At 42.9% G+C, this 23,772-nt stretch overlaps 1 protein-coding gene across 3 annotated transcripts in view; it reads right to left on the bottom strand.

The window, feature by feature from the left end:
- The window catches only part of CPSF6 (cleavage and polyadenylation specific factor 6), a 62,263-nt gene extending 45,991 nt beyond the window's left edge, over positions 1–16,272 (bottom strand). For 2 of the 3 annotated variants that reach the window (XM_030215440.1, XM_030215439.1), the window contains exons 1-5: positions 16,187–16,272; positions 14,176–14,382; positions 10,974–11,077; positions 8,524–8,669; positions 7,072–7,248 (exon numbers count right to left, since the gene is read on the bottom strand). In XM_030215440.1, the coding sequence (XP_030071300.1) occupies positions 7,072–7,248; positions 8,524–8,669; positions 10,974–11,077; positions 14,176–14,382; positions 16,187–16,246 (694 nt within the window). In that variant the 5' untranslated portion in view covers positions 16,247–16,272. The remainder of the gene's footprint in view (positions 1–7,071; positions 7,249–8,523; positions 8,670–10,973; positions 11,078–14,175; positions 14,383–16,186) is intronic. The other variant, XM_030215441.1, reaches the window with a different exon arrangement.
- Between the last annotated feature and the right edge of the window lie 7,500 nt (positions 16,273–23,772).

Genomic DNA, 23,772 nt, shown 5'->3' with positions numbered 1-23,772 from the left:
GAATCGAGACCATAGCATATAAAATCAGAGCACCCAAGTCTATAATAGTTGCATTCCAAAACCTTTACCTACTGGAAGTAAAAGGCTTGTCCTCAGTTAGCCTTTGAGGTGTAACCTTTCCCAAATCTTTAACTACCTTTTCCAGACCTTCTACAATCTGCCCTTAAAAGTAAGCTTAATGAGATGAGATTTGAAAGCAGAGTTTGCAGCCCAATTTCTTAACAAGAGCCACCTTGCTGTTACTGAAAGAGTGATATTTTGTAACATAGCTTAAATTAACCATAAAGGGTTTTAACACAAACCAAATGTGCTTCAATTTGGGCAACCTTGTCTTGCTCCTGTTGCCCCAAATCTTGATCTAGACTGAGGACCCTCTGAAACTACTGAAGACAGGCTCTGTAACATAAGAACTACAAATAGGAGCCTGGAAGTCCAAAGCAGTAATGTCAAAGGATTGCTTAAGAGCTGATTCCACCTTATAGTCTTGAAGGGCCATACCTCCTCAAGAAGAATAGTACTAAGACTTCCAACTCAGATCGCTGAAACATTTTTGCTCCAGAAATAACAGAGTCTAGGTATAGGCCTTCTGACTTTGAATCCAGATAAATTCCATTCAGCCAAAATTAGCCCTTAAAGCCAGTTAAGTTCTGGAACTTGTTGCCGGAGGATATGGTAACAGCAGTTAGCATATCTGGGTTTAAAAAAAAGGGCTCGGCAAGTTCATGAAGGAAAAGTCCATTATTAAGAGGGACATGGGGGAAGCCACTTGCTGTCCCGGTACAGGTAGCATGGAATGTTGCTATTATTTGGGGTTGTGCCAGGTACTTGTGGATTGATCACTGTTAAAAGCAGGATACTGGGCTATATAGACCATTGGTCTGACCCAGTATGGCTATTCTTATTTACATACATGAAGCTATTTAAGTGGTCCCTTTTTCCACCATAATGTTTAATCTCCCTGAACCAAGGGTTCCTGAGTAGAGGAAGAAGAAATACTAAGAACCTCCATGGACATAGTAATCAAGGCTGGAAGCTCCTCTTTGTGGAATAATCTGAACACCTTAAGGTCATCTCCTCCCTCTGGAGGAATCTCTCTCTCTAAGGATTCCCTGAGAAAGGGGGATCTCAAGGCTAAAGAGGGAGTATGTTCAGAAAGACTAGAATACAAGGAATCTCTATCAAATTCTTCAAATCGCTCCAAGTGAACTCATTTGGGAGCAGAAGGCTCTGAGGAACAGAGTCACAAGAGCTCTTCTTTTCAAAAAATATGCCCGATGGAGCATTAAAACAAAGTTTGGTGAAAAAATAGACTTTGCTTTCAAAGGCCCAGGTGCTTCGTGAGCAATTGGTTTCTTCTTCCTATGCATCTTTACAGCAGCTGATGGTGCATCAGAAAGGGAAGATTTAAAAAAAAACAAAAAAACCACCCTAGGTCCCCTACAAAAGGAATGCCAATCGGTAAGAAAGTAGGGGTGGACCAATAAAAATGAACCACGGAACCTCGGAGTAAGAACTGATAAAACTGTTTTGAACAAGGTCTCTGCGCTTATCGCAGCAGGGTTGCATTTTTACCAACCAGTCCGAGGTTTGACATCTATAAGGTTCCATCATTCTGATGGGTACATCTTGAAGAATATCATTCAGCCATTTTTATTTTTTTACAACAGTGGGTTCACAACTCTGGAATTCTTTGCCTCTAAATCTTGTTTATAAAGGCTTATGGAGGAATCTGATATGGCCTGAAGGAGTCCTATATATTTTAATTTTAATAGAAGGTGGATTTTTATATTAGGGGAGAAGTAGAGCCTCACGAAAATGTTTGATCGATATATTTTAAATATGATTTGTATGTTGTTTTTTGTTTTGATTTTATTATATACTAGGAAAAAATGCCCGTTTCAGAACGCAATGAAACGGGCGCTAGCAAGGGGCCCCCTCCCTCCGTCCCTCCGAGGTACTTGCCTTGTTCGCCACAGTTTCCGTTTCGGCCCTCGAGTGTCATAGCTCCGCCCTCGACATCATGACGTTTTGACGCGAGGGCGGTGCAGACACTCCAGGGCACACCGGATATCTCGGACGCCTCAACTTCCGTGGAGGCTTCAGAACGTTGGGGTTGCCTTTTATATAGAGAGATGCTTCATTTTGTTATCCTCTGAGCATTGCTTAGATCATGCAGAATATAAATATTTTAAGTAAATAAAAGTTTATGATGATAAAGATCATAGGTCTTGAAGTCTGGATTGGCCGCTGTCAGAGGCAGGATGCTGGGCTTCATGGACCCTTGGTCTTTTCCCAGTATGGCGGTGCTTATGTACTTATGTATAAAACAAATCCCCAAATGATGGTGAAAATTCAGACAATAGACTCAGATTTGACATGGTTCCATGTTTCAGTGCTAAGCGCCTGCATCAGGAGACATCAATGATCTAAAGCCACAAATAAAAACAGTCACACACAAAAGGAAACTTATCAAGACAAAGAGAGGCTGCAGAGCACTGCCAAACCAAAGACTTTCTTTTTTTCCACACAGAGCGAAGATGAGGCTCACCTCCCAGGCACTCAAGGCCCCTAGACAGCACTAGGGGCTGAGGCACAGAAAGGACCTCCAGAAAAAGAAAAGGAACCCCTTAGGGCCAAGGAACGTGGAGGTATAGTAAGACCCGGTCGCCCAGGTTTGACACCCCCAGGGCACAATGTGACCCCCATGGGCCCCAGCCCCAGCTAGCAGCCAAGTAGGAGCCAGAATGAATTACAAACATTGCTGACCCAACAACAACTTTTTTTTCTTAGAACTTTCTTCCCCAGGCCTGCCAGACCAGTCGAGTCTGCACAGGCTCACACCTCTACCACCTGATGGGAGACTGAGAAACACTGGGAGCGACTGCACAGCTAACTTATAGGCTCCACCAGAATTCTGTAGTTCTCGGTCTCCACCCACCTGCTGGTAGGAGTGCATAACCCATCCGTCTAGGCTGATCTGGAGGGACCCTAAGGAATCAGAAGACAGACGACGCAGTTCCATGTTTCGACACTAAGCGCCTGCATCAGGAGTCAATGATCAAAAGCCACAAATAAAAACAGTCTCTCCCACATGAAAGTCTTAAGAACATATGTTCAAAAACTGTATCTGAAACTGTAACCTTAAAAATACTAGACAACTGTGTGATTTCACAGCAGGCCGAATACTGTGTGCAGACAGTAAACAATAATGGATAGACTAGAGGCATTTGTGAAAAACAGCACATCGGTAGTTCAAATTCACCATCTAGTAGTCTGCACATATAGCAATTTAAAAAAAAAAAAGATGCTGAGAAAATAAAGACGGAGAGCCATACATCTGTGTCTTAATACATCAAAATTAGATGGTCCTTGTAAATTATACAATAACTTTCAAATATGATAATTTGATTAGAGATTATGTATGGCCTCTATTGTTGTTTTGCTGTACATCCAATCTATTATTGAGCATATGTTTGAGAGGGTGGGTGGGGTGTGTGTGTCCGTATTGTAACTGTTTTCATTTGTGGCTTAAAGTCTGAGTCCAGCTTCTGAATTTCCACCATCTTTCTGATACTTGTTTGATATACACCTATGCTCTTTATCATAATAAACTATGTTTTACCAGTTCTTACTTGAAGGTTCCATGATTCATTTTTATTGGTACAGCCCTACATAGCACATAAGCACCGCCATACTGGGAAAAGACCAAGGGTCCATCAAGCCCAGCATCCTGTCTCTGACAGCGGCCAATCCAGGCTTCAAGAACCCGGCAAACCCCCCCCCCCCCCCCCAAAAAAAAAAAAATTTAATAATGTTCAATGGACTTTTCCCTCAGGAATGTGTCCAAACCCCCTTTAAATTCCGTAAGGCCAGCTGCTCTCACTTCATTCTCCGGCAACGAGTTCCAGAGTCCAACTACATGCTGAGTAAAGAAAAACTTTCTCCTGTTTGTTTTAAATCTACCATATTCTAGCTTCATCTTGTGTCCCCTGGTTCTATTATTGTTTGAAAGTGTAAACAAACGCTTCACATGTCTGTTCTACTCCGCTCATTATCTTGTAGACTTCTATCATATCACCCCTCAGCCGCCTTTTCTCCAAGCTGAAGAGCCCTAACCATCTTAGAGAAGTCATTCCATCCCTTTTATCATTTTCGTCACCCTTCTCTGCACCTTCTTCAATTCTTTTATATCTTTTTTGAGATGAGGTGACCAGAATTGGACACAATATTTGAGGTGCGGTCGCACCATGGAGCGATACAACGGCATTATAGGATCCTCATGTTTGTTTTCCATCCCTTTCCTAATAATACTCAACATTCTGTGCACTTTCTTAGCCGCCACAGCACACTGAGCAGAAGTTTTCGACATCTTATCAATGATGACTCCTAGATCCCTTTCTAGGTGACTCCTAATGCGGAACCTTGCATGACAAAGCTGTAATTCGGGTTCCTCTTACCCACATGCATCACTTTGCACTTGTCAACATTGAACTTCATCTGCCACTTGGACGCCCAATCCCCCAGTCTCGCGAGGTCCTCCTGTAATCTTTCACACTCCTCCTGCGACTTGACGACCCTGAATAACTTTGTGTCATCTGCGAATTTAATTACCTCACTAGTTACTCCCATCTCTAGGTCATTTATAAATATGATAAAAAGCAGCGGTCCCAGCACAGATCCCTGAGGGACCCCACTAACTACTCTTCTCCATTGGGAATACTGACCATTCAATCCTACTCTCTGCTTCCTATTCTTCAACCAGCTCTTAATCCATAGCAATACCCTACCTCCGATCCCATGACTCTCCAGTTTCCTCTGGAGTCTTTCATGAAGCACTTTGTCAAACACCTTCAGAAAATCCAGATACACAATATCCACTGGCTCCCCATTGTCCACGTTTGTTCACCCCCTCAAAAAAATGCAGCAGATTGGTGAGGCAAGACTTCCCTTCACTAAATCCGTGCTGACTTTGTCTCATCAGCCCATGTTTTTGTATGTGCTCTGTAATTTTATTCTTAATAGCCTCTACCATTTTGCCCGGTACCGACGTCAGACTCACCGGTCTATAATTTGCTGGATCTCCTCTGGAACCTTTTTTAAAAATCGGCGTAACATTGGCTACGCTCCAGTCTTCCGGTACCACACTTGATTTAAGGGATAGATTGCATATTACTAACTGTAGCTCTACAAGTTCATTTTTCAGTTCTATTAATACTCTGGGATGAACACCATCCGGTCCTAGTGATTTACTACTCTTCAGTTTGCAGAACTGCCACATTACATCCTCCAAGTTTACAGAAAATTCGTTTAGTTTCTCTGACTCGCCTGCTTCAAATATCCTTTCCGGCACCGGTGTCCCTCCCAAATCCTCCTCGGTGAAGACCGAAGTAAAGAATTCATTTAATTTCTCTGTTATGGCTTTGTCTTCCTTGATCGCCCCTTTAACACCACTTTCGTCCAGCGGCCCAACCGATTCTTTAGCCGGCTTCCTACTTTTAATGTATCTAAAAACATTTTTACTATGTATTTTCGCTTCTAACGCTAACTTTTTTTCAAAGTGCTTTTTTGCCCTCCTTATCTCCGCTTTGCATTTGGCTTGGCATTCCTTATGTTTTATCTTATTATTTTCAGTTGGTTCTCTTCTCCATTTTCTGAAGGATTGTTTTTTGGCTCTATTGGCTTCCTTTACCCTACTGTTTAACCACGCCGGCTGACGTTTGGTCTTTTTCTAACACGCGGAATATATTTGTCCTGTACCTCTAGGATGGTGTTTTAAAACAGCATCCACGCCTGATGCAAGTTTTTTTACCCTGTGAGCTGCTCCTTTCAGTCTTTTTTTCACCGTTTTTCTCATTTTACCGTAATCTCCTTTTCTGAAGTTAAACGCTAGTGTATTTGATTTCCTAAGTTCACTTACTTCAATGCCAATATCAAAACTGATCCTATTATGATCACTGTTATCAAGTGGCCCTCGCACCGTTACCCCCGTATCAGATCATGAGCTCCACTAAGGACTAAGTCTAGTATTTTTCCTTCTCTTGTCGGCTCCTGAACCAGCTGTTCCACGAAACTGTCTTTGATTTCTTGTACTTTGGCATCAGAAACTGAGGCAATTCAAAATGGCTGCTATCCCCACCATTTCTGACAGGGAACCGCTGGTTACATTAGCTGGCAACAAAAACTCTACCTGTGAAGGTATATTGCAAATAGAGGACCCCTTAGGAGGACTTTGTCTGTGCTCCTGCTGAAATAAGGGTGAGGATCAGCAGGAAGTACAGTGAGCACCACATCAGGAACAGTGTTTCTGAGATAGTCATGTGAGAAGCAACGAAGGAAAAAGAAATGCTCTAGCGGCTGAGCAAATTAAGAAGTGCCAAATACACAATGAGGCCACAGAAAGACCCAAGAAGCAGCGCACCTCATAGTCACGAACAATTAATAGTAGCAGCCAAGCAAATCTTACTCCAGAAATCTTCTGCACTCAAAGTCACAAACTCTTTGTCCCCTCTCTTCACAACCTGCCACAAATTCAGAGCAGCAGAAATGGAGAATAATGGCCAGGGAAGGGGCCAGACAACCAGGTATAACTCCTAAAAGACCAATTGTACTTCTGTCCTTAACCCCCCTTGTGCTCAAATGAAAACCAGTTTAACTAAAGTGGATCAGGAGCTGCATGGCAGCCATCTTCCACCTGCTGGAGAGAGAAAAATATTGAACTGCTGAAGCTGCACAGGGTTGTTATGGGCACGGCACAATTCTGTATTCTCTATCGCCACCTGCTGGTCAATGGACACAACCCCTGCAAGTTCTGTACTAATTTGGTGAACTAAGGAAGGGCACAATGAGGCATATTTTCAAAGCACTTAGCCTTCCACTTTCTAGAGTTTGCACCTTCAAAAGAATATAAAACCAGTGGCAGAAGGCGGCTTCAAAACGGTCAATCTTCCTCATAAGGCACAGAGGGACAAAGATAGTGTAATTTAATTCTGTAGAAATTACACATTTCCTTGTAAATACCTGAAAATAAAACAGACTGAAAAGTGTGCATTGCTGTTATGACAAATTCCCTACCTGAGAAGGGTGGGGGAGGTCCTCCTGGACCACCAGGCCCAGGGAATCTGTCACCACCTGGGCCAGAGGTTGGGAAGCGTCCTCTGCCTCTGCCACCAGGGGGAAATGGTAAGCGGGAATTCACTCCAGGAGGCCCGGCTTTGCCTTCTCCAGACATTTGCCCCGACTGTGCAGCTGCAACAATTTGAAATTAAAAAAAGAAAGAAAGTATATGTATCTTTTTAAATGCTAAAAACTACACTAACAAAAGTATCTGATCCCCGGTTATCTGTTATCTCATAGCTTCCACTTCACTAAGTTCGACTAACAAACTGCCCAGTGCTGAAATATAAAAAGGTGACATCTACAATTTTCAGGTATTACCCAGTAGCAAAAATTCCAGGATCAATTCTTTCCTAATCTGAGACACTTAACTAACCTGTGAGAGCTGCCAGCTTGTTAAGGAGGAACTATAAACAAGAAGGCTCTGATAACTTCTCTGATGGTATTGGGTAGTCTTAATAAACCATCAAAAAGAACAAATTTCAGTGCTGTCAAGTACTAAATAAGCCTTTTCCATGAAAGAGTAGAAAGACTCAAGTTCATAGGTTACAATGTTCTTATTTATTGTGCATCAGAACTTTTCTAATTATTTTTAATTATTAGGAATGGAGTGGCGGCCTAGTGGTTAGGGTGGTGGACTTTGGTCCTGGGGAACTGAGTTCGATTCCCGGCACAGGCAGCTCCTTGTGACTCTGGACAAGTCACTTAACCTTCCATTGCCCGTCGCATTGAGCCTGCCATGAGTGGGAAAGCGCGGGGGACAAATGTAACAAAAAAAAATAAAAAAAAATCAGCTTGTAGCCAATTAATTGTTAAAGGTCACTTATCTGTTAAAACATGAATGTAATAACCTATAGAATGCACAAAATATGCATCTCCTTCCTCTCTAAATTAAATAATAACATTCCTGGGAACTCTTATTTTGATCACATCTTTATTAGATTATGGATATACCGCCTTTCTGTGCTACAACCAAAGCGTTTACGTTTATTATATACATGTGTTTTCTCTGTCCCTAGAGGGCTCATAATAAATCAAAACTGGGCATACTGAAGAACAAGGTGAGCAAAATGGGTATGAAAATCCCAACTACTTCACCTATTACATAATGCACAAAACATGAAAAAAAGAAAAAAAAAAAGAGGAATCAATTTTTCTTCAAACGCTCCAAGAATTTATGGACAATAGTCATTGCTTGCTGACGCGGCACAATTTGATTCTGGGATCACCTGTTCACTATGACTAAGATGGCTTTTAACCCAACGAATCCCCGCCATTATTCTCTCCTCTTACAACATTTGAGCCTATCGCACCTGCATTCTATATTCACTTTTGAATCTGCTATGTGACTAATACCTATGTATATATTTTTCTCTAGTAAGAACAAGGAAACTAATAAGATGTACTTACTTTTCCTCGACTGCATCTCAAATTGACTGAGGAACTGTTTGTTGCATGGTGTTACAACAGGACTCTGGCCATGCAATTCTCTTTTAGGCAACAGATCCATCAATTTTTTGGACGATGATTCAGAGCCAACACAAACAAGTGCAAACCTAAGTATGGGGAGAAAATAGACATTAGGCTCACTTAGCAAAGACAAACCCTAAAGATGGGCAACACAGAAATTTCCAATGGCACAGAAAATCACACACATTCAGCACAGAACTGAACTTGTGCTTCCTAGGCTCCTTAATCTTGGAACATTACGAGAAAAGGCTACAAATCACTAAGGCCATATTTTGGTGCACTCATGTCTAATTAGAAACAACTTTACGATAGGAGGTAAGGAGCTGAAGATCCATCTAGTGTGCCCATTTCCCCTCCTATTACAATTTGCACAGAGCCCAGTTCTTTAGTTATTAAACTGAGAAGGAAAAAAAACAAAGAATCACTTTGCTTATCTCAAGCTTCGACTTCTGCTTTTGTCTTTACCAACTCCAAGGAGATTGATCTTCCACTAAGTTTTCCGTTAAAAAAAACCCAAAAAAACCACCTTCTATGTTAATTTAATTTTCTTAGCCTCAGATCATGACTTGTTACTCTAAAAATGATCTTTCCACTGAAAATATGTTTGCTTTTGTACATCAGTTACACCTTCTATCATAGACCCGCCCACCCTCTCCTTTTAGGTTCTTGGGTAACACTACATACGGCCTCTGTATGCCTCTAATGTTTCCAATGGTCTTTGGATTTGCCTGACATGGTCGATCCAGTCCCGAGTTTAGTTCTAGTCTTGCTTTTGTTACAGAATAAAATCAGAAGTCCCCGCTGCACAACTTGCTCCTGTCTCTGCTGGCTCCAATCACAAGCTTGCTGCCAGAGGTTGCAACAGCTACTTTTACTATGGAGACAGCACTGACAGGAGTGAGTAAGAATCGCTCCTGCCCCAAAGCACAATGGTAAGCTTGGGATGAATATTGGAAGATAAACCCTTGATTGAGCCTGCAAAGAGGTGGGAAAATGTGGGATACAAATGCAATAAATAAATAATATATTAGAGTTAACATTTTTCCCCTAAAAGGGGGAGGGAAATGTTATCTCGGTCTATATTTGGATGGTTTTATAAGGTAATTCAATTTAATTCCATCACTATTATAACCTGCTTTTATGATCAAAACATGAACGAGGCAGAATCAAGTAAAACAGCAAATATAAACATAGGCTAAAAAGAGATGCACAAAAGAATTAAGATATTCTAATTAAAATTTTATTCTTAAAATTGGCATTTTGGAACATTTCCCCTTTTTGTCTTTAAGAGGGCTGCAAATTTTAGCTCACAGCGATGAAAATTGGGTAAGGTTTACCCATTCAGCCATGAACACTTAACTCTGATGATACATAACTCCCATTATAGTGGATTCTTTGTTCCTTAGTTATCTGGATTTTGTTTTCCCTATTTGGTATTATGCAGGATATTTTATTTTATTTTTGTTACATTTGTACCCCGCGCTTTCCCACTCATGGCAGGCTCAATGCGGCTTACATGGGGCAATGGAGGGTTAAGTGACTTGCCCAGAGTCACAAGGAGCTGCCTGTGCCTGAAGTGGGAATCGAACTCAGTTCCTCAGGACCAAAGTGCACCACCCTAACCACTAGGCCACTCCTCTACTGTTGCTACTATTTGAGATTCTACATGGAATGTTGCTATTCCACTAGCAACATTCCATGTAGAAGTCGGCCCTTGCAGATCACCAATGTGGCCGCGCAGGCTTCTGCTTCTGTGAGTCTGACGTCCTGCACGTACGTGCAGGACGTCAGACTCACAGAAACAGAAGCCTGTGCAGCCTTCTACATGGAATGTTGCTAGTGGAATAGCAACATTCCATGTAGAATCTCCAATAGTAGCAACATTCCATGTAGAATCTCCAATAGTAGCAACATTCCATGTAGAATCTCCAATAGTACCAACATTCCATGTAGAATCTCCAATAGTATCTATTTTATTTTTGTTACATTTGTATCCTGCACTTTCCCACTCATGGCAGGCTCAATGCGGCTTACATGGGGCAATGGAGGGTTAAGTGACTTGCCCAGAGTCACAAGGAGCTGCCTGTGCCTGAAGTGGGAATTGAACTCAGTTCCACCACCCTAACCACTAGGCCACGATATATACAAAACACGTATTGCAAAATAGTCATACAAAATTTTTTAAAGAATTGTCTTAAGACTAATTCAAGAACAACCCAATATGGCCCCACAGAATAACATCAGCAGCCTCTTAGCAGCTGCTTCCACAGCTGGCACCGATTCTTCCTTATCTACAATTACTCTGATCCAAGCTCGAACAGCAAATCTGATTCTGGGTTATACCAGATTGAGGAGAAAAATAAAAGGAAAAGCCTAACCATGTTACTTACCCCTTTGACTGGCCATTGGCACGATTTTCAAAAAACTTTATCTCCAAAATGTCACTTACTCCCAGAGAATGTACTGCATCTGTTAAATCTTCATCTGTTGTCCACTGAAACATAGTTTTCATGTTATTAAAATATTTAAACTTTCAAAGTTTCTTTCAGAAAATAAGGCAGCCAAAGTGTGAACAAATCTAAGGAAGCCAGGAGCTGTTTCTGGAATGGTTACTAACCATTAGAAAAACCCACAAATGTTACAAAGAGAAACAATCGCTACTTGAAAAAATCCTTTACTCAAATTGTGTGTGAATGCAGGAGCTCTCACAAATAATTTAAAATTTAGTGCAGTCTACATCCTGGGGAATTATAAAATTATATGCATTTATACATTCCTGAATAATTAACAAGTGCACATATAAAATTATATAAACTTGCTCAAAACTGGTGGAAGGTCAGTGATTCAAATTCAGCAAGTACCAACGGCCTTCCTGCATTGCAGAGCTCTTCAAGGGTGCTGTCAATGTGGTACCAAAATCCTGTACTATTCTCATGAAACCGAACAGCACAGGATTTTGAGCAACATGCTGACTGCACTCTACTAGGGCTACGTGATGCAGGAAGACTGCAGTGCCAGCTACATCTGAATCATTCTCAGAGCACCATACTATGCAATAGCTGCAGTGCCGGGAGATAAACTGAAGACAGCATTCAGGAAGAGAAGCTGGGAAAGGACTTACTGGGGGAAGCAAAGGGGTTAGGGAAATGCACGGGGTGGGAGTACGGCAGTGGATATTGAGATGAGGGGGGAGAGAGAGCTGGGGATGAAGATAAAGGGGACATGTGGAGCAGGAAATGACCTGGGGGGGGGGGGGGAAATGGGGTAAGTTTAAAAGGGTGTCACATAATATATACATAGCTAAGTCAACACTACTCATCCACTTTCTTTCATTTACAGACTTGCAACGTGTACACCAGATCCAAAAAAACCCCAAAAAACCCTACACACTCGTACAGAGTCTAGGCAGCTCTCACCTGCAACATACCCCTTCACCCACTTCCCTCATCCATAAGTAAGCACATAGTCCCCTATGGTAATTCCCTAGCCACTGCTTACTCTCAAATGCACCCCATTCACTCATTCCATGCACATAAACACATCAAACCTAGCAGTCACTCAGTGGATGGACCGTACAGGTCTTTATCTGTCGTCATTTACTGTTACTTCCCCACTTAACATACTTCACACTGTCAGTTACTCCACACACATAGTGACAATGTCAGTAAATGGCCCGAGACTTCTCATTCCAGGAATATACTCATCACTGTTGCAAACCTCCCTAAAAATAGGGGGGAAAAAGGCTGCCTAGGGCAATTTGGTGGGAATTTATGTACCTGGGAGCTGCAGAAGCCCATGTGGGACACCCAAGCAGCGTGAATGGGCAAAAGGTGTTGGGGGATGGGGACCCGCACCCCTCAGGCGAGATCCCTCAAGACCAAGTCAAAGCCTCACCCAGTAACACTAAGGAGTGTGACTGGGGAATCAAGCTCAACCAGGTACGGTACTCAAATTGGGATCTGGGAACGGCAGTTAGGCTCAACCATGCTGTGTGACCCTGGTCAGCAGAGCGAGGAGCTAGGCCAGGAACTGAGCACCACAACACAACCTACCACCTGCTGGAAGGTAGAGAAAAATTCTGGATTGTACCAGAGAGCACCATACATTATAGCCAGTGATATCACTGGTTGAATTCAGTTTTCCAGGACACCCATCAATTTTGGGTTTTACACTGAAAAAAGGAAGTATCTACTGTTATTGAGATGGACATGGGGGAAGACACTGCTTGCCCTGGGATTGGTAGCATGGAATGCTGCTACTAATTGGGTTTCTGCCAGGTATTTGTGACCTGCATGGGTCACTGTGGAAAGCAGGATAATGGGCTAGATGGACCATTGGTCTGACCCAGTACAGCTGTTCTTATGTTCTTAAGACCATAAGGCTCTGTTCTCGGCTACACAGAGCTTACTCTTATTAAGCTACACTCATCTTGCCCAGACATCTTAATGGCAATCCTTAGTCTGGAGCAAAATTCTTTAGCTCTGCCGATGTGCACATTAAGTCCAGGGGTTACCACTAAGTGATGGTAGAGAGCCTTGCTTCCACAGGCTCTTCGTAGTGTCTCCATTGATTCTGCAGTGCATCCAATTTGGGAACAAATACCTGAACCCAGCCCAGGTTCTCTGTATGGCAACACCATGCCACAGACCAGCTGCAGAAACTGTCAATTACTAACACCTACCTTCTGTGATTTACCTCATGAAAAAAACATTTTTGTTTCTGATTCCGGCGAAATGGCAACCAACACCCAGACACCCCAAAGAATACCTCAGATTTCAACCACTGTATCTAATTCAGGGGTTCTCAACTCAGTCCTCAAGACACACCAACTCAGTCAGATTTCAAGATATCCAAAATAAATATGTATGAAATAGATTTACATACAATGGAGGCAGTACATACAAATTTATCAGACAAATTCATTGTGGATATCCTGAAAACCTGTCTGGCTAGATGTGTCCTGAAGGCTGAGAACACCTGGTCTAATTTAATGCAAGTTCACAGATACAATAAACATGTATACAAGCGGCAATAAAGTGTTTGATTGCAGCTACTTGGAAATCTTCTCTTCCGCCTAGCATGGATCAATGGAAGGGGAAGGTGCAGTATCTATTTCACTTGGAGAGACAAACAGCTGTAAGAAGGGATTGTTTTTGGATCCGTCAAAGAGGGTGGACACTGTTGGAGGGGAAATTATTATCTTTGGCTTAATGGGAAAGGGAGGGGGGAGTAGGGGGAGGGGGGATAAGGGGGTTGAGGGATAATGTAATGTTAGAAGGTTGTGAATAAGTTGCTGAAGGTTGCTATATAGGGGACTTAGGGGTTCAAACCTTCTAGTTAGGTTTGGGGAGGTATTGGCTGGGGGGGGGGGGGGATAAAAAAAAAAAAAAAAACTATGAAAACAAAAATCTTGAAGTTGGGTTGCTCTATTGGAAACAATGGAGGGTTTTGGAGGGGGTAAGTTGTGTTGCTTTCCCGACATATGCATCGGGCATGGCAGTATTGAATGTTTTCTTTTGTAATGTTGAATATTTCAATAAAAAATTTATTGAAAATAAAAAAAATAAACATGTATACAAATCATGCACTTACCCAAGTAAGATTCCCAATGTACAATGCAATTCTCTTTCCAGTATAAGTATATACAACATTAGGTGCTGATCCTTTAACATCATCTCCAACAGATGGTGGTAGAGAATCCAAATAATCACGGTCTTCAGGGGCATCACCATTATTTGCAGAAGGAGAGATGACATCCCCGTATAAATCTATTTGATCATGCCCACCATATTCAGCTTCCTAAAAGGCAAACAACTGTATAGATCAGACAAAGTCTTCATTCAGTGATCAATGCTGTTTGAAAATAGAACTCTGCGGCCTGCGTACACCTGCTTCTTTGATTTACATGGTATCATTGCTAGCAACTTACAAAAAAGAAAGGAAAATTGAAGTGCTGAAAAACTACTAAAAATAAAAGGAAATGCAACGAAGAAAAATTAAAAATTTTAAAAATGGGGAAAAATACCTACAAAGGATGCCACTGCAAAAAAGAGAAATGTATGCATCCTTCCTACTCCGCAGAAAAACAAAGACTGAGGGACCAGCGCATACATGGTGACACACTTCTAGAAAGTTCTAAGTCAGGACCAGGCTCCATTGGATGACATCACCCATCTATGAGAATACAAAGGCCTGCTTGCCCATTAGGTTTTGCAAATTCATAAAAATATGATTAAAAAACCCTTTAGTTCTTGCAAGTCTCTAGAATTAGAAATACTTAGCGTAAGAGTTATCTCCCCAACCCCACCTGAAGGAAGGAAGGGAGGGAGAGAGAGATAAATTTGTCAAGCATCTCTCACCATCCTTTCCTCTAAACCTCCTGGAAGGTACTCCACCTGTACATACCACTTCCAACTCTAAGACTTCTTGAGGAGAATGGGAGAGATACATAATATTTAATACCTCCAGTTCTGGACTTCTGGCAAGTGAATTAAAGAGTCTGTATATATTCTTCCTCCACTTTTCTTTTTCATATTTATTTTTATTTGTTGCATTTGTATCTCACATTTTCCCACCTATTTGCAGGCTCAATGTGGGTGGAATACTACAGATATAAATAATACCGGGGGGGGGGGGGCTGAGCTTCTGCACTTCTAACGAGGAAGGGGATGTGTGATTTAAAAACCTATTGTCTGCATATCTTAGGGTGCTGCACATCTGGGGAGAGATGCGATGTATCAACACTTCCATATAATCGTGTGTGTATTAACATTTCTGTGCCCTGCACTTTTAACTGGGATGGGGGGGGGAGGGGGAAAATGTTTTTATTATTATGTAGGTTTGTACTTGGCTCTGGATAACAGTAGAATGTAAATCAAAATGGAGAGAAAAAAAAAGCCCATCCATCCACTGTGCATATACTATCATGGGATACTGTGCATCTGGTGAGAGAAGAAATATTTTTGTGTATATATAATACCTCCACCACGTCCTGCCTCTCTGAAAGGGGGAGGGGAGGGGAGATTTTTAAAAAAAAAGTCCCACCCACGGTGTATATTATCATGTGACCACTGGGGGGGTGAGGGAGATGTGACCGATGTAATATATCCATACCCTGCACTTATACATATATACACACTGATCATTTGTTGCAGCGTGTGCATGATATCTCGGGTGCTGGAGAGAGGAAAATACTGCAGGTATAACACCACCTCCGCGTTCTATCTCTGTGTATGTAAATAATCCTTCAGCGCACGGGCCTCGCTGCCGCCGCGGAGGATGCCGGGAAACACGCGCGGCCCGCCGTCTCCCTACCTCAACAATAGAAGCTGCAAATAAGAGTTGCTCAAACTTAAACCCTCCCCCCCCACCCCCGCCGCGAGCGCAAAACGGAGAAAAAGCAAGTCACAACGCCTTCCGCCGCCGGAAACATCAGAGCCCGGCCTCGCGCTCTAAAAAAGAAAAAAAAAACCCCGAAACAGGTGAGAGAGAGCCGAGGAGGCGGCAGGGGCTGTGCTGGACCGGCCGCTCCCCCTCCCCCTATCTTTTCGTCCCTCGCAACCCCGGTGGTGGTGAACGCGCGGAGGCTTCTCGTTCCGGCTACCTGATTAAACTCCTCGCCGACGTCTGCATAGATGTCTATGTGATCTACTCCGTCGGCCATTTTCTCTGAGCTCTTCACCTCCTCCTCCTCCCGCCCCTCAGGAAGAACTGCCAAGTGCGTCGTGGCGTCACTTCCGGCGCGAGGAAACCGCCAGCGCCTGAGCGACAGGGCTCCGAGCGAATGGGATGCCGCCTTCATCACCGCTTGGCGCTTCCTCCTCCTCTGTCCTGTTCCATGGGTGGTGCTGCTGCCGCCGCCGCTGTTGCTGTCTGGTTCGTCATCGGGGCGAGAGGAGCCCAGGGGGTGTTATTTGCTTAACGGAGAGGCCGAGGAGTCGGTTGGCTACTTGCCTCTAATGCTTTTACTTCTCGGAGGGTAAAAAAAAAAACAACATTCTGCGATAAATATAGGAGAAAAGCCCGCGGCGCGCTTCTGTTTGTGTCGTTTAAAAAAATAAAACAATGTTCACTTCTATCCAGGCCTGCGCTCTCTCACTCTGAATAGGGAACTACTACTATAAATCACTTCTATAGCGCCACCAGTCGTACGCAGCGCTTCACAATTGAACATGAAGAAAAGACAGTCCCTGCTCAAAAGAGCTTACAATTTAAATCAGGACAGACAGACAGGACCAATAAGGGATAAGGGTAGGACAGACAGATAGGACACATAGGAATGAATCTAAATGGAATGTTGCTACTATTGGAGATTCTACACGGAATGTTAATGTTGCTATTCCGCTAGCAGCATTCCATGTAGAAGCCTGCCCTTGCAAATCAGCAACGCGGCCGCGCAGGCTTCTGTTTCTGTGAGTCTGAGCGCAGGACGTCAGACTCACAGAAACAGAAGTCTGCGCGGCCGCGTTGCTGATCTGCAAGAGCAGGCTTCTACTACTACTACTATAAATCATTTCTATAGCGCTACCAGTCGTACGCAGCACTTTACAATTGAACATGAAGAAAAGACAGTCCCTGCTCAGAAGAGCTTACAATCTAAATCAGGACAGACAGACAGGACCAATAAGGATAAGGGTAGAAGGACACATAGGAATGATTCTAAATGGAATGTTGCTACTATTGGAGATTCTACACGGAATGTTAATGTTGCTATTCCGCTAGCAGCATTCCATGTAGAAGCCTGCCCTTGCAAATCAGCAACGCGGCTGCGTACGTGCAGGACGTCAGACTCACAGAAACAGAAGCCTGCGCGGCCGCGTTGCTGATCTGCAAGGGCAGGCTTCTACTACTACTATAAATCATTTCTATAGCGCTACCAGTCGTACGCAGCGCTTTACAATTGAACATGAAGAAAGACAGTCCCTGCTCAGAAGAGCTTACAATCTAAATCAGGACAAACAGGACCAAAAAGGGTAAGGGAAGGACAGACAGAAGGGACACATAAGGATAAGATAAATAGGGAACCCTATGAAAAACACGCGCAAGCCCAGAGAGCTACAAAATGCTAAGCTTAGACATTAAATAGAATTCTTGGAGCACCTTTGCTTTTCAGCTGCTGCAGGGAACTGAAGCTTTACCCCACATTTAAAACTGAATTTCCATTACGTTAATAATGGGCCGAGGAGAAGCAGGCGCTAGAGGCCATTAATGCCATACTAGTTCCTGCGTTTGCTAACCCCCCCCCCCCCCCCCCCCCAATGTTCAGAGCCCCCGAGCGGGTGAAACAACATGCACACGGACTCTGAACGCAGCTAGCATGCAAATGCATGCGAAACAGGGCTCTTAGCACAAGTAGTATGCAAATGCATGGTAAATATTCCTACCCAATGATCAGTGAGCGATGCGCCAATTGGCGCACAGCAAACCTTAACGCCAGCTTGGAGCTGGCGTTAGGGTTTGTAGACCGTTGGGGAGGAATGGTGAGCCCTATCCAGCATGTATTTGCATGCTAGCAGGGCCCCCCCCCCCCTGCAAGAGCAGGAACCCTGACCCCCACCCGAGCCACAACATAGGGGCTAGAGGTCCGGCGGACCTCCAGTTCCCCCCCTGAAAAGTTCGGGAGGACTAGAGATCCCGTGGGTCTCCAGCCCCCCCCCCCCCCCCAAGAAAAGCCCTACCCCGTTCTTTCTTCTGAGGTGCAGTACTTTTATTTATCTAAGGTGAGTGCGTTTATTACTGCTGTCACCAAAAAGACAACTATTCCAATAGAATAGCGCTTAAGGATGTGCATGACCACAAGCTAGAGTCATCTTTAAAGCTTTCCTTTCGGGTGGCAGCACTCAGCCTGGAAGCTGCAGTTTGCAGATCTCATACAACTAGAGCTTCCTTATCCTGGGCTCAGCAGTTGTCTGCATTGGATTCACCTTCAGATTTTCACACTTCTCTTGAAGCAGGTTTATCTTACCTGGCAGTTGCCTTATTTGACATTCTTAGAGCTTCAGCCAAGCAAATGGCACTGGCTGTCTCTGGAAGAAGGTGATTATGGTTGAGACACAGGGCAGCTGTGCTACGGGTGACTTATATTCTGCAGTATCTTCATTTGGATTCATTGTGAATTACAGTCGGAGAAAAGAAGCACCCTTTCTTGATTTTGGGTCCAACGCCTGTGCCTAGTTTGCCTAAGCATTAAACCAGCCCTGCACCTACAGTGGCTACCAGAGACGAAATGGAACAGGTTCAGACTTCTGATGCTAACATTTTGGGTCCTGAGGGACAAGGGACCTCTTTATTTGCAGGAGCACATGAAACAGTGTTTCCATGTCATCCAGTAGATCAATCCAGAGATTTGCGAGTTATGCCTATCCACCAGCAGGTGGAGATAGAGAAAATGCCAGAACTCTGCTGTATAGCACCCTGTATAGCAACCTCACTCTCAGTATTCTCTTTCTCAGCAAGTGGATGGACATCTCTGTTCAGCTTTCTGGTGCTAGCTGTATTTCTCTGTTTATTACCCTCCTCTCACCTACCAACACCCATTCTGTTAGAATATCGATGAAATGCTTTGATGTCCCCATGCATACCCCCACCCTCCCACTCTGTCAGACTGTCAAAGTAATGCTTTGATGTTTCTCTGATATATACTATCTGCTACCACATTTGCTTATTTCCGATCTGACGAAGAAGGGCAACCTTCGAAAGCTAGTCAAGAAATGTATTAAGTTATGTCCAATAAAAAAGGTATCATCTTATTTTCTTTTCCATGTTTTATTTTGTTTGATTTCTATTGATAACCTTTAAGAGTGGACTAACACGGCTACCACACCTCTCTACTACTGGTGCTAGCTGAAACCAAAACCTAAAATGAAAGTAGTCCCATCCTGGCCTCTGTACCGTACTGTTCCCCCTCCCCGGTCCCATCTGTTGGCAGCAGCCCCCCCCCCCCCCCCCCCCCCGGGCATACCGTCTTATTGGTGGCTAGTGGAGTTAGGAATGATTGTCACAAGCTCCTGCCCACGCCATCTCCTGTGTCAAAATGGCTTCAGGGACCTCCAGCAGCAGTCTCATTTAGAGATTGGAGCTGGGGTGGGCTGGAGTGATCTGTTCATGTATATACCTTGAATTATGTATATGATGATGTATAGAATACATATGTACACCTATATCTGTATGTCTTTCAAGAGCCCCTACTCAAATTGACCCCTGATGCAGGGGCCATGTCGGGTCTTTTCATTAAAGGACTTTTGATTGTCCATCCTTGGAGGCCCATTTGTGCTTTTTTTTTCCAAAATTAGGTGCCAATAAAAATTGACGCTCAACGTTATTCTACAAAGGATGCTCGGATGAGTACCAAATTCCATGCTCAAATTTGAGTGCGATCACTTATGCCAGCTGAAACCTGGGGTAAATCCTGGCATACAAGTCGTACATGTATCCACACTATTCTGTAACTGCATATACCTTTTGTGAATGCCCCTTACCTGCCCATACCCCTCCCATGGCCACGCTCCTTTTGAGTTGTGTGCAATGCATTTTAGGTGCCAATTGTTGCAGAATAGCGTGCAGCTAGATTGGTGCCCAGATAGTGCAAATTAAGTGCTTGTTAACGCCAATAATTAAATCATTTGATCCCATTAACTAGTGTTGGGTGCCGATCTGGAATCAGCACCTTTTATAGAATCTGGGGGAAAGTACTTTAAAGAACTGAAACAGTCTAGGTTTCCCAGGTCTGTCCACTTCTGGGTCAGACTTTTGAATTCTGTTCCACAGTCACATAAGTCTACCACTAAGGGGCACTGCAATGTAAAGAAAGAGGAATAAATCATCATTAATACAGAACATTGATCCTAATGCCCTCAACTTCTATGCTATGAGGAGAGGCTAAAGAACTTAGGGCTCTTTAGCTTGGAGAAGGGATGTTTGAGGGGGGGGGATACAATAGAGGTCTACAAAATACTACATGGAGGGCAATGGTAAACACAAATCGATCACTCCTTCAAAAATACAAAAAATAGGGAATGCACTATAAAGCTAAATAGTAAAAGCAGTTAATGTAGCTGGGTTTTTAAAAAGATTTGGATAAGTTCCTGGATGTAAAGTCCTGAGATTAAGTAACGTTGAATTTTGCTACTTTCTGGGATTCTACCAGGTTCTAGTGATCTGAACTGGATACTGGGCTAGATGCATCTTTGGTCTGACCATGGCTACCTTGCCCCCAGAATCTTTAAAAAGTACAGGTAGTAATATACAGGTGGGAGACCTGATTTGTTCCTTACTGTGTATCTTGTTGGTGTTTCCTTACTCTTTTTCAAAAATGCAAGTATTTTTGTATGGTCTAGGATCGATCTGTTTTCGTGGGTGTGTATATACTGCATTTGCAATGCTGTTTGATGATCCATTCGATAAAGTTACCTGCTTAAGTTAAATAAAGAATAAAGTGCAGGTAATACAAGCAATACCATATCCAGAATAGATACTGCATTGCCCAGATCACAAAACCTCTAAGTTGTCATTTTTGTGTGCAGAAGACCCAAAGAAGGCTTCGTGGCCATGAAGTGCAGAAAGAAAGGCTCTTCAGTTCATTGGAGTCTGGTCCAAGATCATCGGTATTAGACTTAAAGAACCCAGGAGCTGTTAAAATCTTTGCTAAGCGTCAATTCTGTAAAGATTGCTTAGCAGAAAGAAAGGAGTGGAATGGGTAGACGTGAATTGTTTGTTTACTCTTTCCAACAATACTAGGACTAGGGGGCACACAACGAAGCTACAAAGTAGTAAATTTAAAACAAATCAGAGAAAACTTCACTCAACATGTAATTAAACTCTGGAATTTGTTGCCAGAGAATGTAGTAGAAGCAGTTAGCTTAGCGGGGTTTTAAAAAGGTTTGGATAGCTTCCCCCCCCCCCCCCCCCTCCAAAAAGCTCATAAGCCATTATTAAGATGGACTTGGGGAAAATCCACTACTTGTTTCTAGGATAAGCAGCATAAAATGTATTGTACTGTTTTGGGATCTTGCCAAGTAGTTGTAACCTGGATTGGCCACTGTTGGCAACAGGATGCTGTGCTTGATGGACCTTCAGTTGTCCCAGCATGGCAACACTTATGTTCTTATATTCACTAAGCAGCCTCTATAGAATAGTGCTTCACGCGGATTCCCATGCCCAAGTTTGGGCAGGAGGACTTACACCTTCCAAAAGCTGATGTAAATTCTGGCTGATGGCAGTTAGGTGTGAAAATACAAATATTCTATAACATCATGCCTAATTTGTGGGAACGCACTGGACCCGCTCATGCCTCTCCCATGGCCATAACCCCTTTTGTGTCATGCGCTATGGAATTTAGGCACCCAATGTTATAGAATAATGATTAAGCAGATCTGTGTGTAAGTTCTAATTAGTGCCAATTAACACCAATACTTATTATTTATTTAGATTTTGCTCACACCTTCTTCAGTAGTAGCTCAAGGTGAGTTACATTCAGGTACTCTGGATATTTCTCTGTCCCAGGAGGGCTCACAATCTAGGTTTGTACCTGAGGCAATGGAGGGTTAAGTGACTTGCCCAAGATCACAAAGAGCAACAGTGGGATATGAACCGGCCACCTCTGGATTGCAAGACCGGTGCGCTAACCACTAGGCCACTCCTCCACTCCACTAATTGACTAATTAGTTTACACATGCATCTGAGATCCACGTTCTAAATTTTGGTGATCAATATGAAATCTGGGTTTTAGTTGTTAACACACTTTGGGCCAGATTTGTATATATGGTGCCTAAAAAAGCTAAACAGCACCATGGGCCTTGATACAGAAAGTGAAAGTGCCTTGGTGCTTTGTAGCTTTTACTACATGAGACGTGGGGTAAGGAATATTGTAGATGAAAATATTCGAGTTATTCCCCAAGTTTTCCACGTCATCACTGTGACCCCTGACGCAGGTGCTAGTCACCGAAACACGGCCCGTGTCGGGTCAAGGCTCATTCATTAAAGAACTTTGTTCCATTTTAAAGGCCCGTGGTGCTGTTTTTTTGTTTGGACTTTAGTTTGTACTTTGTTCCCTCTCTTTTGTTATGCCTAAAAAAGCTACACAGTAAAGATTTCCGCCTAAGTGTATTCTATAAGCGGAGCCTAGATTTAGGCATGGTATATAGAATACGTTTAGACAGAAATCCTGGCACTTAAAACAACGCGTGTCATCTGATCAACAACAAGAACAAAATGTGGATATCTCAGCCCTTGTATAGCTAAAGCGGCAACATTGCTTCCGGACAAACAGTGGTTATTCCAAATGTTTTTTAAACATAGGAATGAGTTATTTTTGGGTTTTTGTATCTCCCATGTTCCCAGATCTGGCGAAAGAGACAAAAAAGAAGGAAACAATTTCTCATAATGAAGACGGCTGTATTGCAGGCAGGAGGTACCTTTTTTTTTTTTGAGGTACCCCTGTAAATGCATAATTAGATTTGGTAACACTAAATATATATTTCAGGAGCCGTCTCAGTTGACATCTCTTCTTGTGTCCAAGGAAAATATAAGAAGCTCAAAAGAGGTTGTTCCAGCTCTTTCGTAAACGATAAAGAACTATATAATGATTTCCTTTTCTCCTCATGTCTGAATTCTTGGATCACCTTTAATAGTGGACTTGAGTAATATTGCTGAATTATATGTAAAAAATTCTTTAAGTTTATTTCCTTTAAAAAGTTACTATCTATTCAAGAGTTAATTCTTGATATTAATTCTGTAAACTATAAATAATAAAATTAAAAAAAAACAACGCGTGTCCATTTAGGCCAACGAAAATGTGCACTGGACCATTTTCTCTTAACTGCACATGTAAATTTTGAAACGCCCATAAAACACCCATTTCCTCACCCATAACCATGCCCCTTTTGAACTGTACGCATTAGAATTTAGGTGCAGTTCATTACATATTATGCTTAGTGAGTTGTGTGCATAAATTCTAGTAATTGCCAATTAGTGCTTATTATTGCTTGTTAAGTGCTGTTATCAACACTGATGATTAGCTTGTTAAGCCATTTAAGTTATGCACTTTGTTAGGGGTGGCCCAAGGCAAGATGCCGCTCCCCCCCTCCGGACTGAGATGCCATCCCCCCTTCCTCCACCCCGTTCGCGATGTTTACCTTGTTATGTTTCAAAAGCCGCTGGCGGAAGCAGTGATTCCCATAGGCTGCCCTGCCG

This window comes from Microcaecilia unicolor, chromosome 9 (assembly GCF_901765095.1).
Source record: "Microcaecilia unicolor chromosome 9, aMicUni1.1, whole genome shotgun sequence".
NCBI classification, from domain to species: domain Eukaryota; kingdom Metazoa; phylum Chordata; class Amphibia; order Gymnophiona; family Siphonopidae; genus Microcaecilia; species Microcaecilia unicolor.
This window is presented reverse-complemented; position numbering and strand designations above follow the sequence as displayed.